This window comes from Sturnus vulgaris, chromosome 20 (assembly GCF_052056855.1).
Source record: "Sturnus vulgaris isolate bStuVul1 chromosome 20, bStuVul1.hap1, whole genome shotgun sequence".
NCBI lineage: Eukaryota > Metazoa > Chordata > Aves > Passeriformes > Sturnidae > Sturnus > Sturnus vulgaris.
In genome coordinates this window covers 11,140,900-11,157,227 of record NC_142262.1, presented here as the reverse complement: position 1 = coordinate 11,157,227, position 16,328 = coordinate 11,140,900, and the positions used below count along the sequence as shown (strand labels likewise).

At 57.4% G+C, this 16,328-nt stretch overlaps 1 protein-coding gene across 2 annotated transcripts in view; it reads right to left on the bottom strand.

Annotated features, from left to right (window-relative positions):
* Positions 1–3,423: 3,423 nt before the first annotated feature.
* PIK3R5 (phosphoinositide-3-kinase regulatory subunit 5) overlaps positions 3,424–16,328 on the bottom strand; it is a 42,101-nt gene continuing 29,196 nt past the window's right edge. Inside the window, exons 6-19 of one of the 2 annotated variants that reach the window (XM_014886856.2) lie at positions 15,498–15,567; positions 14,735–14,909; positions 14,079–14,232; positions 13,568–13,651; positions 12,253–13,009; positions 12,016–12,166; positions 11,780–11,905; positions 11,457–11,582; positions 10,600–10,693; positions 9,324–9,400; positions 8,738–8,831; positions 7,366–7,448; positions 7,073–7,185; positions 3,424–6,008 (exon numbers count right to left, since the gene is read on the bottom strand). In XM_014886856.2, coding sequence (XP_014742342.2) covers positions 5,867–6,008; positions 7,073–7,185; positions 7,366–7,448; positions 8,738–8,831; positions 9,324–9,400; positions 10,600–10,693; positions 11,457–11,582; positions 11,780–11,905; positions 12,016–12,166; positions 12,253–13,009; positions 13,568–13,651; positions 14,079–14,232; positions 14,735–14,909; positions 15,498–15,567 — 2,246 coding nt within the window. In that variant the 3' untranslated portion in view covers positions 3,424–5,866. The remainder of the gene's footprint in view (positions 6,009–7,072; positions 7,186–7,365; positions 7,449–8,737; positions 8,832–9,323; positions 9,401–10,599; positions 10,694–11,456; positions 11,583–11,779; positions 11,906–12,015; positions 12,167–12,252; positions 13,010–13,567; positions 13,652–14,078; positions 14,233–14,734; positions 14,910–15,497; positions 15,568–16,328) is intronic. The other variant, XM_014886857.2, reaches the window with a different exon arrangement.

Below are 16,328 nucleotides of genomic sequence, written 5' to 3'. Positions count from 1 at the left end.
GTGCCAGGCTCTGCGGGCACAGCGCCCAGGGCAGCTCCAGCCCAGGGGCCTCTCCAGCCAGACTGCCACGGTCAGAGCTGGCCTCTCCTGTGGCCGAGGCCGTGCCGGTTCAGCCGCTAGCCCCAGCTGGTACCTAGAGCAGGTCTGAGGTGCCGAGTTTTGCTGGAGAAGTGGTTTGGGGAAGAAAATCCTTCTGGAGTGAGCGTGGGAATGCAGCTGACGCTGCATCACTTCCCATTTCTTTTGCACGAGGAAAAGCTTTAGGTACCGCTCCGTACCTGGGCCCCAGGTTTAAAAATAACCTCCTTCCTTCCTGAGCGGGACAGAAAGGCAGGAGGAGCAGCTCAGCGTCCCCCGTCGTCAATTCCCTCTCGCTGCGCCCGTGCCAAGTCCTGCATCCCCTTCCCCAGCCCCGCCCAGAGCCGCCCCGCGGGCAGGAAGGCTCTGGGAACAGCAGCAGCCATGAAAACATCCTCGTTTGCCGGCCTTGTGCTCATTCACGGGCGCTTCCATTCATGAGGGACGCGGACACGCGGCTCGGCCCCGCGGGCAGGTGGGCACGGCCCGGGCATACACGGGATGCTCTTTGTCCCTGCCAGGGTCACAACCAGCGCCAAGAGCCCAGGTGAAGGTTTGGGGCGTCACTGCTCAGGAGAGCGTTGTCCCGTGCCTGTCCCCCTGTCCTGATGCCAGCTCTCTCTGTCCCTCCTCAGCAGGAGTGTCCCAGCGTGCAGGAGCTGTGGCACGGGCAGGACTTGCCATGCTCTTCTGCTTTCCATTCAGATTCCAGAGGGAAGAGGGCTCTGGCAGGACGGGGTGGGGGGTGAGCCCCACACTTTGCACAGGAGGGGAGGGGAGCCAGGAGCTCCATGGTCACTCCTTTTGGGGTGTGCTCCCAACTCCTTTTGGGGTGGCTTTGCTGCATCTTTCAGGGCCGGATCTCCCACTTGCTCCGTGATATTTGCACTCTTCCCCTCCCAGCTGGCCACTACAGACCCCAAGCCTTCACCATCCCCTATTTTGCCCTAGAACTGGACTTTGCCCTCTGCACAGAGAAGGGGGAGGCCAGAGGGGTCCCTCAGACACTGCCTACCACACATTGCTCCCAGCACCCACTCATTGCCACCAAGTTTGGGATCTCAACCCAAAAATCCATTTCACTAAAGGGTCCTGCTGGGACCCTTTAGCTTCACTCCTCCCCTCCTGCCTTTTCCATCTCTCCATTAACCCTCCTCTCTCTCACTGTGGGGCCACAGTTCTGTGTGGCAGCCATGGAAGGGGACAAAGAGGTTGGTTCCCCATATTTTCTGATGTCATTAAACACCAAAACACAGCTGACAGAAACCCTCAGAGCAGCACAGGGAACTGCCAAATCTCCCCAGATAACATCAGTTCCTGGCCATGGAGAGAGGAAGAGCCAGGTATGACCCTGCTCACACAAAGCCCTCAGTCAGAAGACTGGGAAAAAAAAAGAGGAAGAACCAAAAGCAGTGAAAGAACCTCTTGTGTGGCAGGCCAGGGACAAACCAGCTCTTCATCCCTGTAAATGCTGGGCTCTTGGATTTACAGGTATTTTGGAGCCGTGCCTGGTCAGTACTGTGCACGGGTGGGGTGCAGAGAGGTTTTGAAGCGGTTGGAATCTTCCACACATGGAAAAACTCTGTCTCCTGAAGTGATCTCCTGGTACTCTGAGGGCTGGAACCCCTCTGCTCTGGAGCCAGGCTGGGAGAGCTGGGAATATTCTCCTGGAGAAGAGAAGGCTCCAGGGAGAGCTCGGAGCCCCTGGCAGGGCCTAAGGGGTTCCAGAAGAGCTGGAGAGGGACTGGGGACAAGGGACGGAGGGACAGGACACAGGGAATGGCTTCCCACTGCCAGAGGGCAGGGCTGGATGGGATATTGGGCAGGAATTGTTCCCTGGGAGGGTGGGCAGGCCCTGGCACAGGGTGCCCAGAGCAGCTGTGGCTGCCCTGGATCCCTGGCAGTGCCCAAGGCCAGGCTGGACATTGGGGCTTGGAGCAGCCTGGGATAGTGGGAGGTGTCCCTGCCATGGCAGGGGTGGCACTGGATGGGGTTTGGGGTCCCTCTCAACACAAAGCAGTGTGGGATTCAATGAAAAAGGAAAAGCTCACTTGAAGCACTAATTCCAGAGGGGGTTCCCTGCCTGGAGAGGACCTTGCTGCCCAGAAAAGGGCTGTCCTGCCATGGCAGCAGCCACAGCTCTGTTCACCGGAGATCCCACTGCCACCTGAACCCACCCCGGGCCGCTCCTCGCCGAGGTCACACCCCTGTGACACCAACACGGGGCTGGCTCCCTCCTGCTGCTTACACTCGGGCCCCTCAGAGCCCCTCAGCTGTCACCAGCCCCCCAGGGCTGTCGGGGTAGCGGTGGCAGTGCCGAGTAACAGTGGCAGGGTGCAGTGCCAGGTGGGCGGTGGCAGTGGCAGAGAAGTTGTGGTAGTGTCGGGTGGCAGTGGCAGTGCCGGGGGCAGTGCCCGGGTGACAGTGCCAGGGTGCAGTGGCAGTGCTGGGTGGGCGGTGGCAGTGCCCGTGTGGCAGTGCCCGTGTGGCAGCGCCAGGTGACAGTGAGCGGGGCCGGGGCTATCCCCCCCCTCTGATGTTCGGTTCCTATTTCGGCCACTGCCCCGCACCCTCCCCGGCCAGAGGAGCTCGGCCCAGCTGCCTCCTGCCCCGGCTGCTGAGCAGGGACGCTTTGCCTTCCCCTCTTACATTTGCCGTCATTCCGTGGCCGCTGCACTAGCGGAGCTCGCAGGCAGCCGAGGGCCCGAGGGGAGCACAGGGCTCTGGCCACAGCAAACCCACCCTGCAGGGAAAGCTGCCCTGGCCGAGGGCCAAACCCTGCCCTGGGTGATTTTCTCACAGGTCACAAACCAAACACTTCTGATGCTGTGGCTCTATTTTTCTACCCTGGCCTTCAGCCTAGTTCTAATTTTAGTCCAGCTCCAGCAAATATAGAAGATGAGGGTATCTGGGGAAAGGCCAAGCTGCCAGTTTGGTGGCAGTGCAGTCGCCTTTTTCGTGTCTCTAAACTGAGTCATCTCCAATACTTTTTTTTTTTCTTCTTGGAAAAAATCATATTAAGGAGATAAAAAAATGATAATAACAAACTACGGAGTGTTCAACCTGGGCAGCATCTCAGGATGTCCTCTGAGGATGGAAAATATAATTTATTTGATAAAGACTGTGCAGGTTCTACCTGCAGGTTAATCCCAGTTTACTCACCTGTGAGCAGATTTTGGAGCACCTGAAGCAAAAATCCCGGTGCTGTGGTGGGTGCTGGAACTGCCTCATGCCAATGACTCTGAGCCTTTTTCTGCTCCCAGGTCAGCTCCTCTGGGGAGATTTAGAGCCTCCTCCCATGCCTCCCACCCACCCAGGAGCTCCTTGGCCCAAATACTGCTCCTGTACTGGAAATAAATCAACCTTTAATATTTTACAATTACTTTAAAAGTTCTCTGCACAGTATTTTACAGATCAGCACAGACTTTACACAGATTTGCTGAGGCTACACAAATGTACAAAGACGACCCTAAAGAACCCTGGGATTCTTTCATTTCCAGTCAGCATTAGAGGTCAAAACCTTCGCCAGGATTGAGTTCCTGGAGTTTGTGCTTGGCTTTCTCTATGGGATGGAAATGCTCTTCTCCAGGATTGCTGTAGGGCCAAGCGAACCCAGAGAGATTTTTGTCCTGGCATGGATTTAGCCACAGATGCCAAGATCCCAAAGAGCAGCATTTGACAGGGTAAACTGCTGCTTTAAAGCCCTGAACAAAAACAACCACCTGCCAAATCCCAACCCCACCGGAGACAACACACCCCAAAACGGTTTGGGGAAGGAAAACTCAGTGAGAAAACCCTTCCCAAATCCATGGCAAGAGCCACTAAAACCTGATTCTGATCCCTTGAGCCTATTTGGCTTAAAACAGTGATGGAGAGGAGTGCCCAGGCACCCTTTGAGGAGGGGACAGCCCAGCAGGGCCCAGCCCTGCCGGGTGTCCCTGCCAAGGACGGACACTGCTCCAGGCACTTGGATGAGCTGCGTGCTCCTGGAGCCGCTGTGAGGCCAGGGAAGGGGATCCTTGCTGGGAGACCAGCCTGGCTCTGCTCGGGGTGGGGACAGGGCTACTGCTCATGCCCAAGGGAGGGTTCACCCCCTGAGGGGCTTTCCTTGGATCCCCAGGGCAGCACCAGCCTGGGGTGGTGGATTCAAGCAGGAGAGGGGAGCACAGACACATCTCAGGTTTCCTCATCCCTGGCCCTGGCAGGAGCTGCACCCAGAGGACACCAGAGGGCACCTTGGGGACCACGGTGCTCACCCCTGGGACCAGCACGGGGACAGTGGGAGCAGAACGTGTCCAACAACCAGCAGAGCCGGGAGCAGAGCCAGGGGCACAGGAGGGACCCCCCAATACTTCCAGCAGGAATGGGGGGAATCTGGCAGACAAACCTGACCCCCACTCTCTGAGACACCTGAAGCCCCCAGGAGCTTCTGGTCCCTTCCCTGGCAGATTGATCCTCAAGTGGCACTGCTGCTGTGCCACCAGGCTTGGGGACAGTGCTGAGCTCACCAGCTCCTCTTCCCTGGAACATCGAGGGACCCCCTGGACTGACCCCACTGTGGCTGAGCCCCGCAGCCCCCAGCAGTGCCAGGGGTCCCTTCCAGACACATCCAGCGAACACAGAGCCTTGGAACCAAGCTCCTTTCAGCCTGCACCAGGAACTTAGCTGCTAGCACCAGTACTATCCCCAAAAACCACCCAGAAACAGCCTGAGGCTTTTCCAGTCTTATTTCTTTGCTCATAGGGCCAGAAAACCCCTAAATATTCTCAAATATTGCACCTTTCTGTACCTACAGCCTTGCAGAGGGGAGGAAGAGTTTGGAATGTTTGCAGGGGGGAGGATCTCAAATGTTGCTGTCACTTGCAGGTGTCACTCAGTGGGTTTGGTGCTGTGTCCTTCTCCAGCAAATGTGGATCTGCAGCAGGGCCTGAGGCAATCCTGGTGCTTTTCCCAGGACTTCCCTCCCTGCTGGGAGTCTAGCATAGCTCCTGATGGATTTCCAGCAACTACTGAAGGTTCAGCCCTGGGCTGGCTCTGGCACACAGTACTGGGAGCAGGATGCAAGACCAGGGGCTGGACAGGGAGTACAGCACAGTGCTGGAATCCTGCAGGGATTGGGAATTCCTCTCCTGGATGTACAGGAAATACATGGATCCACCACCAGCTGTGCTTGCCTTGGGATGGCCTATTGCACTCAGTTCCCTGGGACACACCCAGCTCATGCTGCAGCATCCCTGCTCTGCTACCCTGCAGGACACCCGACCTCCAGAAGGGAAGGGAAACCTTCAGAAACCTGTCTCCATCCCACAAAACTGTCCTGAGCATCGTCAACATGTCACAGGTGAAATAGCACCAGGACATGCCTTGGCATTTCACCAATCCAAGGGGATCTGTAATTCCCAATGCACTGACGGCCACCTGATAACACTGAGCCAAGGACATTCCATTTCCCAAATATCCCCCAGGAGCTCATCCTTCCCCCCATTCCATTTTCTGCACCATTTTCTGGCAGGGAATATCCCTGTTCTCACCCTGCCCTCCCACCCAACACCTGTTGGCATCTGCTGATCCAGAGGAAGTAATCCAGGAACCCCCAGAGACAGCAGAGCACAACCATCTCGTTTCCTGAGGAAGGGGAAGCCTGGAGCAGGAGCAGCTCAGCCAGCACACTGACACCAGAGCCACTCTTGGGCTGCAGGAGCTCTTGGATAGGCAGGGCTCGGTGTCCTCTTCCTTCTCCTGAGCCTGGACTGGAGTGGGACACGTGGCCTGGACGGACACGGCTCCTCTATGGAAGTGCCCCGCTGAAGGTGGCAATGGGCAAACACAGCAGGGACTGGAACTCGGAGGGGTCCTGGGGAGACACAGGGGACCCCCTCGGTGCCAGGGGGTCACTGTCCCTGGGCTTGTAGCACACGGAGATCTCACACCTGCGGGAGAACACCAGGAAACAACCTCTGAGTGAGGTGTGGGCTGAGAACCCCCAGGGGCAGCGGGAATGGGGCTGCAACCCAGCAGGAATGGGAATGGGGCTGCAAAACCTGTGGGAATGGGGTTGCAATCCAGTGGGAATGGGAACGGGGCTGTAAACCCTGTGGGAATGGGAATGGGGCTGCAAACCCTGTGGGAATGGGAATGGGGCTGCAATCCAGCAGCAATCAACCCAATCCTAACAGGATTGAAGCCTGAGCACTGAGAGTTCAGGACTTTCAGCTGGCTCAGTCTGGGGCGTCAAGCAGCATCATCCATCCAAGGCATTTGCAGAAATTCGTTAGAGAAAATGAGAACTTCTGCATCCCCCACGTTTTGGGAAGAGGGAAGGAGGTTCTTTAGCATTTCGTGAACTCCACCAACTCCCTGAGTTTCACAACAAACAAGTTAAACACTTCTCTTTGGGGTTGTTTAAGACAAAAGATCCCAAATATTTTTCTGTTGAAGGCAGCATCACTTTGCAGAGTTCTGCTCAATCTGAGAGTGGAATTACAACATTTGTACATTTTTAAAACCAATGGGTCAAACCCATGGATTGATCTCTTGTGCTCATAGAAACTCTGTCACCTGGGGAGCCAGGTTGGTGCCCTGGGGACAGCACTGAACAGTCCCATGCACAATTCCTGCTTTAGCCCAGCCTCTCCCACGAAGATAACGAGTTCCCTCTGCAGTGGGGATGCCAAAGGAGGGGACAGCCCCACCTTAGAAGGTGAAGGCTCCGCTGACCCAAAGGAGGTTTAGAAGGTGAAGGCTCTCCCAACACCTCCTTTATGTCCCATAACCTCTGGCTCATGACTGCTCCTGCTGGAAGAGGAGTCTTTGGGGATGAAGAGCTGACCCTTTAGACTCTGGGACTTCCTGAGGGTGAACTCCTGCTAGAATCTGAGCTCAGAGCCTGGGGCTCAGGGCAGAGATCCCCCATGGGGCCAGGACCCCATTCCCAGCCACAGCTCAGGGACAGGTCAGGATGCCCCACCCCAGGAGCTCTGGCTGTAATTCCCACCTGGTTACGCTCTGCAGGATCTTCTGCTCATCCTGGTCCAGGCACACAGCAAAGGAGGACTGGACCCCGATGATCTGCACCTTGTCCACTTTGATCTGGGACACGCTGATCTGCTGAGAGGAAAGGCTGGAGTGAGGGAGCTGCTGCCTCAGTGCATTCCCTGGGCTGGGCAGGACTGGGGGCAGCAGCAAAGGGAACTCCCAAGGAGCTTCTCTCTCCAGCCCTACTCCCCTTCCTGCTGGGCCAGGCCGACCTCATCTCCCCAAATGTAAAAGCTCCAGGATCGGAGTTACCTGATTGAAACTTTTCTTGGATTTGGAGTTCTGCCTCTTGACCACCTCGGTCATGGTTAAGTTAAGACATTCTGTCTTCGAGGCTGCAACAGAAGGAAACTGTCAGGACCTGGGGCTCTGCTGGGAACCCACGTGGTCCCTGCACCTCTCAAAGCATCCCAGAACTGGAGCTCCACCAGGATCCCACTGCTGGGGGAATGCAGTGCAGTCCTAGCTTTCCTCCCCTCCTGCTAAATGTCCTCTGCAATTCCAGCTGCTTTCCAAAACACGGCAGGAGAGAACATTTAACCACCTTGGGCTGCAAACAGGAGAAAAACCATTGCCCATCACCGTGAGGAACTCTGACTCTGCTTGTGTGGCCTCTCCTGAGCCCACCTGGAGACGCCTCCTCGTGCCTGGAGTTACAGTGACATCCTGTGGTCAAGCTGTTGAACGGGGAAACACACGGAGCCAAGGAGATCAGATTCCTCTTGGAAGGATGGAGATTCATGGACAGGTTTGTCTCCAGAGAGGAGCTGAGGGCACCCCTGATGCAAACCCTGAACTAGAGCAGGAACAGCCAGCCCAACATTTAGAGAAACCCATTCCTGCTGTTTTTCTCCCAGGATTGGCTGCATGGCTCCATGGATGGGGAGGGACAGGAAGGGACAGTGCACAGCTCCATGGAGCACACAGGGATATCTCCTGTTTGGTGCAACACCCATTCCCGACAAACTTCTGCCAGGCACCAGGCACACCAAGAAAAAGGACCTAAACCCCCTCACAGGGATGTGTCTGATGGTCAAACCAGCAGCTCTTAAACAAGAACAAACCAAATACACACATGGACCGCACCTGGAGCTTTTACAAAGGCTCAAAGCTTGATTAATTGGAAACTTGATTAGAAAAAAGGTTTATGAGGCCAAGCCAGGTGGCTGGAACTGTGTCTGAGCTGCAGGAAAGGAACCAGGCTGCAGCAGCAGCTCAGGAAGGGCCTGCTGACATCATGTTCAGGTGCAGGACAAGCACCTGGCCCTTGGTCCTGCATCATCTAAAGAGTTTTACCTGTTGTTCCTCCTTGCTAAGTAAGTGTTGTTCTGGAAAGCATCACTCTCCAGTGACCATCCTGGTGTTTGAGCCATCCCAGCCCCACCCCTAGTGGATGTTTTTCCAGCTGGAAGCTTTGGGACAGTGGGACAGGACACGTCCTCTGTCCCTGACGTGGTGCTGAGGATTGGCACACACCCAAGGACAGCTGAGGGAACATCAGCAGACTCCCACGTGTCTCCTGCATTCTCACCTCCCTCATTTGCTCCAGCCAGGAGACCCACACCGTTCCCTCACTCCCCCAGTGCCCCCACCCTCCCTGGGGCACCGGGACCCCTGCACCCACCGAGCTCCTCGTGCTTCCTGCAGGCCTTGCTGAGATTGACAGATGTGCAGACCTTCTCCACATCATTCCAGTGACTCCTGCCACTGGCAGCTGTCTGCAGGGACCAGCCAGAGGGCAGGGGAGAGAAGCACACAACCATTCAGCTTGGAAAAGACTTTGAAGGTCAAGTCTAACCCTAAATCTAACCTGCCAAGTCCTTAAGCACCAACCCTACATCTTTTAAGCATTCTCCAGGGATGGTGACTCCACCACTGCCCTGAGCAGCTGTGCCAGGGCTGGAAAGCCTTTTCTGTGAAGAAATATTCTCTAATATCCAATACAAACATCCTGTGGTGCAGCTCAAGGCCGTTCCCTCTCCTCCTGTCCCTGTCCCCTGGAGCAGAGCCCGACTCCCCCGGCTGTCCCCTCCTGTCAAGGAGTTGTGCAGAGCCACAAGTTCCCCCTAAGCCTCCTTTTCTCCAGGCTGAGCCCCTTCCCAGCTCCATTCCCTTCCCTGGACATGCTCCAGCCCCTCCATGTCCTTCCTGAGCTGAGGGCCCAGAGCTGTCCCCAGCACTGCAGGTGTCCCAGCAGTGCCAGCACAGACCTTGCTGTATGCAATCTGTAGTGTCAGTGGGATTGCTTCCCTGTCTCCATCTATTCCCAGCCGTTTGCTGCCTGGACCTGCAGGGAACAAGGAACAAACGTTACACGGGGGTTTTTTATGCCCAGCCTTTCCTGGCTGCTGATACAGCAGCACATCCAGGACCTGCAGAAACGGAAAAGGGCTTGCTGAGCACAGTCGTGGGGGAAAAGGGCATAAAAAAACAGGTGGCTTAAAAGCTGCAGAAAGCAAAGAATCCAGAGAGGAATTACAACACAAAACCACGCTCCAGAACTGCAAGTGGCTCTGGCTGAGCTGGTGCAGAGGGCTCAGAGCTCCAGAGAAAACAGAGCAATGAAGGCCACGTGCTCTCTCTACTCCTGCTTGCTCAGGCAGACTTCTGCCCACATTAAATGAGCCCTGAAACACTGGGCCTGACACTTTCTAACTTGTTTTTTCCCCCTGGATAATTTTTTGCAGCTACGAAGCAGTGCCAGACAAACCAAGGAGAAAACATCAGATTCAGCACTGGCAGCTTTCCTGAGACACAGAGAAGAGCTCTTTGCCCAAGCCTGATTTTGGGGGAGCAGGGTGGGCACATTTCATAGGGGGAATTTTATGGGCTCTGCTTCGAAGGACAAGTGGAGCTCACACCAAAGCAGTTGGTTAAAGCCAAGAACGTGTGCAGGTGCAGTACTTGGGGCTGGCCATGAGGGGTCTGTGTGAACTGCACAGAGCATCCCGTCCTGGGTACCCCGGAGGAACTGCAGCCAGATGTTCCTGCCGCTGCTTCTGCTCTCTTAATATCACTAACGTTAGAAATTCATAACATGAAAGTACAAAAAATTACACACAGAAGGCTCCATGCACACACACAAACTTGAATGTACTCAGTAAAATAAGGAGATGAAAAGAGGAATTTTATAAATGACACTTTTGGACAAAGCACAGAGAGAAAACAGTAAAAAGGAAAGATAAGGAACTGCATTTGGCAGGTGCTGATGAGAGGAAGGAAACAGGCTTGGAGGTGTTTTATTGTAAATCCAATCTAGAGTTAAGAGCAGCACAAGCAATCAGGCATTGCCATGGTTCTGCTCCTGGAGGGAATACAAAACTGGGATGTTTCTCTCCCAAACCAGGAAAGAGCTGTGTGGGTCCTCGTTCAGCCTGGCTCAGACATCTCCTGCAGCCCAGGCTCCCGCAACCCCTCCTTCCCTTCCCTCCCAGCCCTGGTTTCACACCCCCAGGGCAGGTGGGGGGTGCAGAAGCAGCTACAGACCTGAGGCCTTGATGGCCCTCGTGGCTGCTGAGTGTCCCAGCTCCAGGGAATGGATGAAGACCTCGGTCCTCTTCTCCCCCCCGATGAAGGTGAGCTGCCAGGGGTACAAGAGGGGACATGTGGGGGTGAGGGGACAGCCCACCCAGGCAGCCTTCACCCCTCTCAGCCCTTAGGAAATGGATCAGTTTGGGAAAATCCTCCCATGTTTTCAAAGCAGCTTTCAGCAGCTGCTTGGGGTGGCACCTGCCTTTAGCTGCATTTCAGACTGTTTATACAGATCTCAAAACAACCCAAACCTCTCATTTGCACTTAAAATTCCACAGCCCACTGGAAAAAAAAAAACCACAATGAGGCAACAGCAGGGTCTGGGAATTGCTTTGGGAGCACAAATCCTATGCAGCTCTGCTCACCAAGCCCTGCTGCAGGTGGTCCCCAGCCACAGCCCCAACGCAGGGATTGCAGTCCCAAATTCAACCTTCCCCAGTACACCTGCCCCAGGCACACAGCAGGGTGTGAAAACTCCCCTCATGGAGGGGCTTAGTTTGGGAAGCAGAGCTCTCAAGAGATTCCAGTGATGTGGAAAACCCGGCAGCACTGTCAACCACTGCTTTGTGCCATAGGGAACAGTACTGGGTGGGAAACTCGTGGGACTTCATGATCTGGGCAGGAATGGCTCTCAGTCCCTGAGCCAGGAGCATCAGCCAGGGCACCATGGACAGCGAGGGGACAAAGGGGACGAAGCTGTGCCTCAGCAGCATGTGTCACACCCCCACTCTGCACAGGAAGCTCCTGACAGGTGACACAGGCAGAGCCATCCCCCTTTTCCCTCGCCAGGCTGGGCTGAGCCCTCTGCCCACCTCGGTCTGGTAGAGCTGCAGCAGCACAGGGCGTGTGGCGAAGCGGCAGTAGTAGAGGATCATGTCTGCCAGGATGGGCAGCTGCTCCTGGGAGTCCTCCTGGGGCTCAACCTCGGGCTTGGCACTCTGGAGTGGCAGAATGGGTCAGAAACGTGATGGGGCAGGTGGCACCTCCAGCCACAACTGCCCACCCCACCCCACCAAGGATGGAAACCTTCTGCTCACCACCAGGAGCCCCATGTCCATCCTGCATCCACAGAAGGTTCTCCAAAGAGCTCCCCAGGGAAGGGGCACACCCCACCCTGCCCGTGGCACACACGCACCTGGCACAGGACGTCCATGGGCAGGTTCATCAGCCCCAGGACGTTGCGCTCATACCAAGGGTCCAGCAGGCCGATGTACTGCGAGATGTCGTTGGTGCTGCTCTCCATCCCTGACAGGGAGGGGTCCTGAAACCGGACATGGGGTCACCCCGAGGGTCCCCTCAGCCTGCCCCACCTCACACAGCACCCCCGGGCCAAGCAGAGCCCCGGTGACACCGCGGGGAGGGGACACCCACCTGTGCCCGGGGCGGGGTGTCCCCCAGGGATGGCGAGGGGTGATGATGCATCTGCGGGGTCGATGGAGCCACGCAGCTTCTCTTCACGGGGACGTAGAAGAACTGCAGCCTGAAGTACCGTGTCAGTGAGGGGCAGGAGCTCTCCTTGAGCCTGGAAGGAGGAGAGGCGGCTGAGCGGGGCGTGCCGGCAGGGCGGGCCACCTGTGACCACCCCCGGGCCACCCCGCCGCGCCTCACCTGAGGTCGCTGTAGGCGCGGGCCACCTTGCCCGAGATGCGGTCCGAGCCGAACACCACGACGCGCAGCGTGCCCACCTTGGCGTCCTCGTCGTAGCTGAGGAAGGGGCGGCGGGGAAGCCCGAGGGGCCGGGGGGCGAGCGGGGCGGGCCCGCGCTGGCCCGGGCCGTGCTGCGGCAGCGAGAGCGCGCGGCGGGAGCGCGCGGGGACGCGCGGCTGCGCCGGGGACGCGCACAGGCTCTCGGCGCGCCGCAGCGGCAGCGAGCACGGCCCCGGGCAGTCCCGCAGCTCCCGGCGCAGCACCAGCTGCTGGCTCTTGCTCTTGAACAGTTTGTAGAGCCTGTTGGTCAGCGACTGCCGGTGCCTGGGGGGCGGCCGGTCCGCCCTCGGCTCCGCCCTGCCCGCCGTGTCCAGAGAGCTCTCGTCGCTGTCCTCGGCGTAGCCGCTGTCCATGCAGTCCTTCAGGCTGGACACGAACGACTTCAGGGACTTCCTGGAGACCACCGTCAGCTCCGAGATGGACTCCTTGGAGGAGGTGAAGAAGGACACCCGCGAGGGCTTGGAGCCTTCCTCGGACAGCACGGAGTACACAGAGTCACTGGAGATGGCACAGAGCGGGGACAACAGCGAGTCCTGCTCAGGGGAGCCGCCGTCCGTCTCCACATCCTCTTCCTCCTCCTCCTCATCCTCTTCCTCGTTCTCCGAAGCCAGGGGCTCAGGAATGCTGCACTCCTTGCTGAGGACATCGTTGAGGATGTCTGAAAGCAACCCAGAGGGAGAAGGTGTCTGCCAGGGGCTCCAGCAGATCCACTGCAAACGTGGACACCACTGCCACTCCTCATGGCCAAAGCTCTCCTCCATCCTGGTGTCAAGCACAGAGCTGGAAACCTCCTCCCCAATGTTTTCAGATTTCCACAAAAGGCTCGATTGCAATGCATAGAAAACTGTGTTTCTCTCCTCGAGGTTCTGGCTGGTTTCTCAAAAGGCAAACTCCAGATGGGCTTTTCCTTCCTTCCCACCCAGCTTTCACCACATCCTCACGTCTTATCCAGGTTTAACCAGAGGGCAGGAGCAAAGCCAAGCCTTTGGCTGCTCAAACCCCAAAGTGACCCCCCTCTGGCTCCCTGCCAGGGCTGGCCTTCACTGCAAACCTGGGCCAGAGCTCTGCTCTGGAAGGAGCACAGAGCCTTCCCAAGAACAGACAAGGTCCTTCCAGGAATGGGGAAGCTGGAGGCACCAGCTCAGCACAAAGGGAGCTTTCTACTTCTCCAAAACTGCTGGGCCTGGCCGAGAGCTCAGCTCCCCTTTTGACTCACCGAAGTTGTCCTGGTCCCAGCTGTAGGTGTAGCAGCGAGCAGGGGGGAGGGCGATGGGCTGCAGTTTGCAGGGCTGGGCCTCGCCTGGGGAGAGAGGAGGGACAGCATGTGGTTTGCAGGGTCCCCCAGTGCCAGCCCTGCCAGCTCTCCTGCCCTGGGAGGTGCCACCCAGCCCCTGCACGTTTAGGGCAGCAGCGATGCTGCTGTCCTTAGCTCCAGACAGTCACGTGCAATGGGGACGAGGGGACACTTCACACCTGCACAGCCACCAGATGTCACAGCTACCATCAGTTTCTGACTTGATGCTTTCAAAGGCCAGACAACTCATTTTGCTGCTGTCTTAATGAAACCATTTGTGGCTCACAGTGTGCTTACTGAACAGGACCTGGAACGGTGCTTTTTCAATCACAGTCCTTGCACTCGGCTGAGACTCTGCAAAACCACTCCCCGCTCCTGCAGGGGTTGAGCTGGCAGGAAGCCCTGGGGAAGAGAGGGATGGGGGGATGCTCACCTGTGACGGCAGGGAAGGAGGCGGCCCCGGCGATGTCGCGCAGCACGGCCTGGAGCCGCTCCCGGGCCAGCGCGGGGTCGCTGCTGGCGGCCGCCGCCTCCTGCGCATCGGCAGCGCTGGCGTAGAGCTCCGAGAGCTCCTCCAGGGGCTTGGACTGCGGAGCAGAGCCAGGGGGAGACGTTCAGGGGGTCCCTCCACTGGGGCAATGCACGGGCAGCATCACTGATGGGGTGACTCTCTCCCCTCCACTGTCCCCGCCCCCCCAAGAAGCCCCAACTTTTCAAAGTTATTTTTATTTTCATTGGAAAACACTCCAGGCGTTTTCTTCATTATTTCTTTGCCTCTCCTCCAAGTGTTTCTCTGGTCAAATGAACACTTTTGCCGATTTTCAAATCTGGGGCCCTTTCCTTTCTCCACTTTGGGATGAGAAAGGAGTGACAGGGTAAAAGGGGAATGAGCCCTCTGCATATACTTCACAAAACGCTTCAGATCTCAGGTCTAACCTGAGAAGGGAAAAATGTGCATTTTTCCTCCAAGAAGTGTTACCAAAATTCTTTTCCTTCGCCAAGCCAGTCCCATTTTGGGTAGGAAATGCAGCAGCCAAGCGCACTGAGCTGCTCCCGTGGCACCCCAGGGTGGGCACTGCCCAAGCCCACCTTGAGCAGGTGGTGCAGCCTGTGCAGGTCGCAGTGGGTACCAAAGTTGGCCTGGTAGAGGTGCTGGAGGAGCAGCACGAGCGTGGAGTGCTGGGGGGGCTCGCTGGAGCTCAGCTTCTCGGCGATGGACAGGAACTCACTCTGCACCTCCGAGCGGTTCAGCAGCAGCACCGTCCTGGGGACAGGGACACGGTCAGGCCAGGACACTGAACCCAGCCAGGGCTCCAGCCCTTCAGCCACTTGGCCTCACTGGACACGAGTGAACCCAAAACATCTCCCTCCTGAAGGTGCAGCTCTGAGAAGAAGCTTCAGTGGAGGCACAGGTCTGTTCCCAGCCTCATTTCCCTATTTACAAACGGGGATGGCAGGGGAAGGTTCAGCCCTCGAATAAGGTGGAAAGTCTGACTGTTCAGAACGGCAGGGCTTTCAGTCCTCACTGCACTGGGGCAGGGATGGAGTCGCTTCTGGCTCCTGTTGGGGTGGTGGCTCCCAAAACCACAGGTCAAAGCATTTCCCAGCTGCTCTCCAACATGTGCTGAGATCAGCAGCTTCCTGGGGAGGAGACTTTGCCTTCCCCACATCTGCAGCCCTGCAGGGTCACTGACACTGGGAGCCCACAGACCCTGTCCCAAGCCTCTGGAAATGGCCCAGCTGCTCTCCTCACCCTTCCCACAGCTCAGCCCAGCTTCCCAGCCCCTGGGAGCTGTGCCAGCCCGTGGGGATGCCACAGGGAGCCCCCAGCAGTGCCCGTGGCCACACTTACACCGTGGAGCTCTGGTAGTTCTTCACAGGCAACCCCTGCTCCGTCCTCACCAGCCTCTGGAAAGTGATCCCTGGGGAGAGAGCAGAGCAGTGAGGCACAGAACCCCTGCAGGCTGCTCTGCCCAGCAGCACGGAGCTGGCTCTGCCCCCAGGGCAGTCCTGAGCTGGCACAGCCCCTGCCTGGAGCGGGAATGGCAGCACCGAGAGTCTTTGTTGAGACAAGACACAGCCACGGTGCAAGGGGCCAGGCCGGGGGCAAGGGAACTCAGGATGTGAAGGGTAAAAATCCAGAGTGATGGGAAATCACCCACAGGATGGGACAGGAGATCTGCTCCAGCCCCAGTCCCTTCTGCCCCACTGCTGTGGGATGAGAATTCCATGGATGACATTTAGCAGCTTCTCCCACTTGCTTTAGCCCCCAGGCCCTGGGTGTCACACAGGGCCAACAGCTCACTGGTCCCTCCCCTCCTGCGGGGATGGAGCCCAGACTGATGCAGTAGGAAGGAGAGAGGCTGCTGTGGGCAGCCACACCCTGGGTGCCTCTCTGGGACTGTCCCCAGGACAGCGAGTGACATCCAATAGATCTGGACTGGCCACAGTCAGCAGGAGAGGGCCATAGCTTGAGAAAACCTCATGGTATCAACAAGATCCAGCCCTTATCCATGCAGGGAGCCACATCCCACCCTGCCCAGCACCCACGGGCCCCCCCCCCGATCCACACAGGGCACGGCAGCACCGACCTCTCCTGCAGAGGCAGCAGCCCCAAGGTGCAGATCAAAGCTGCTGCATTCCTGGCAAATATTGACAGCGGCTCATTCTCCGTTAATCTTTG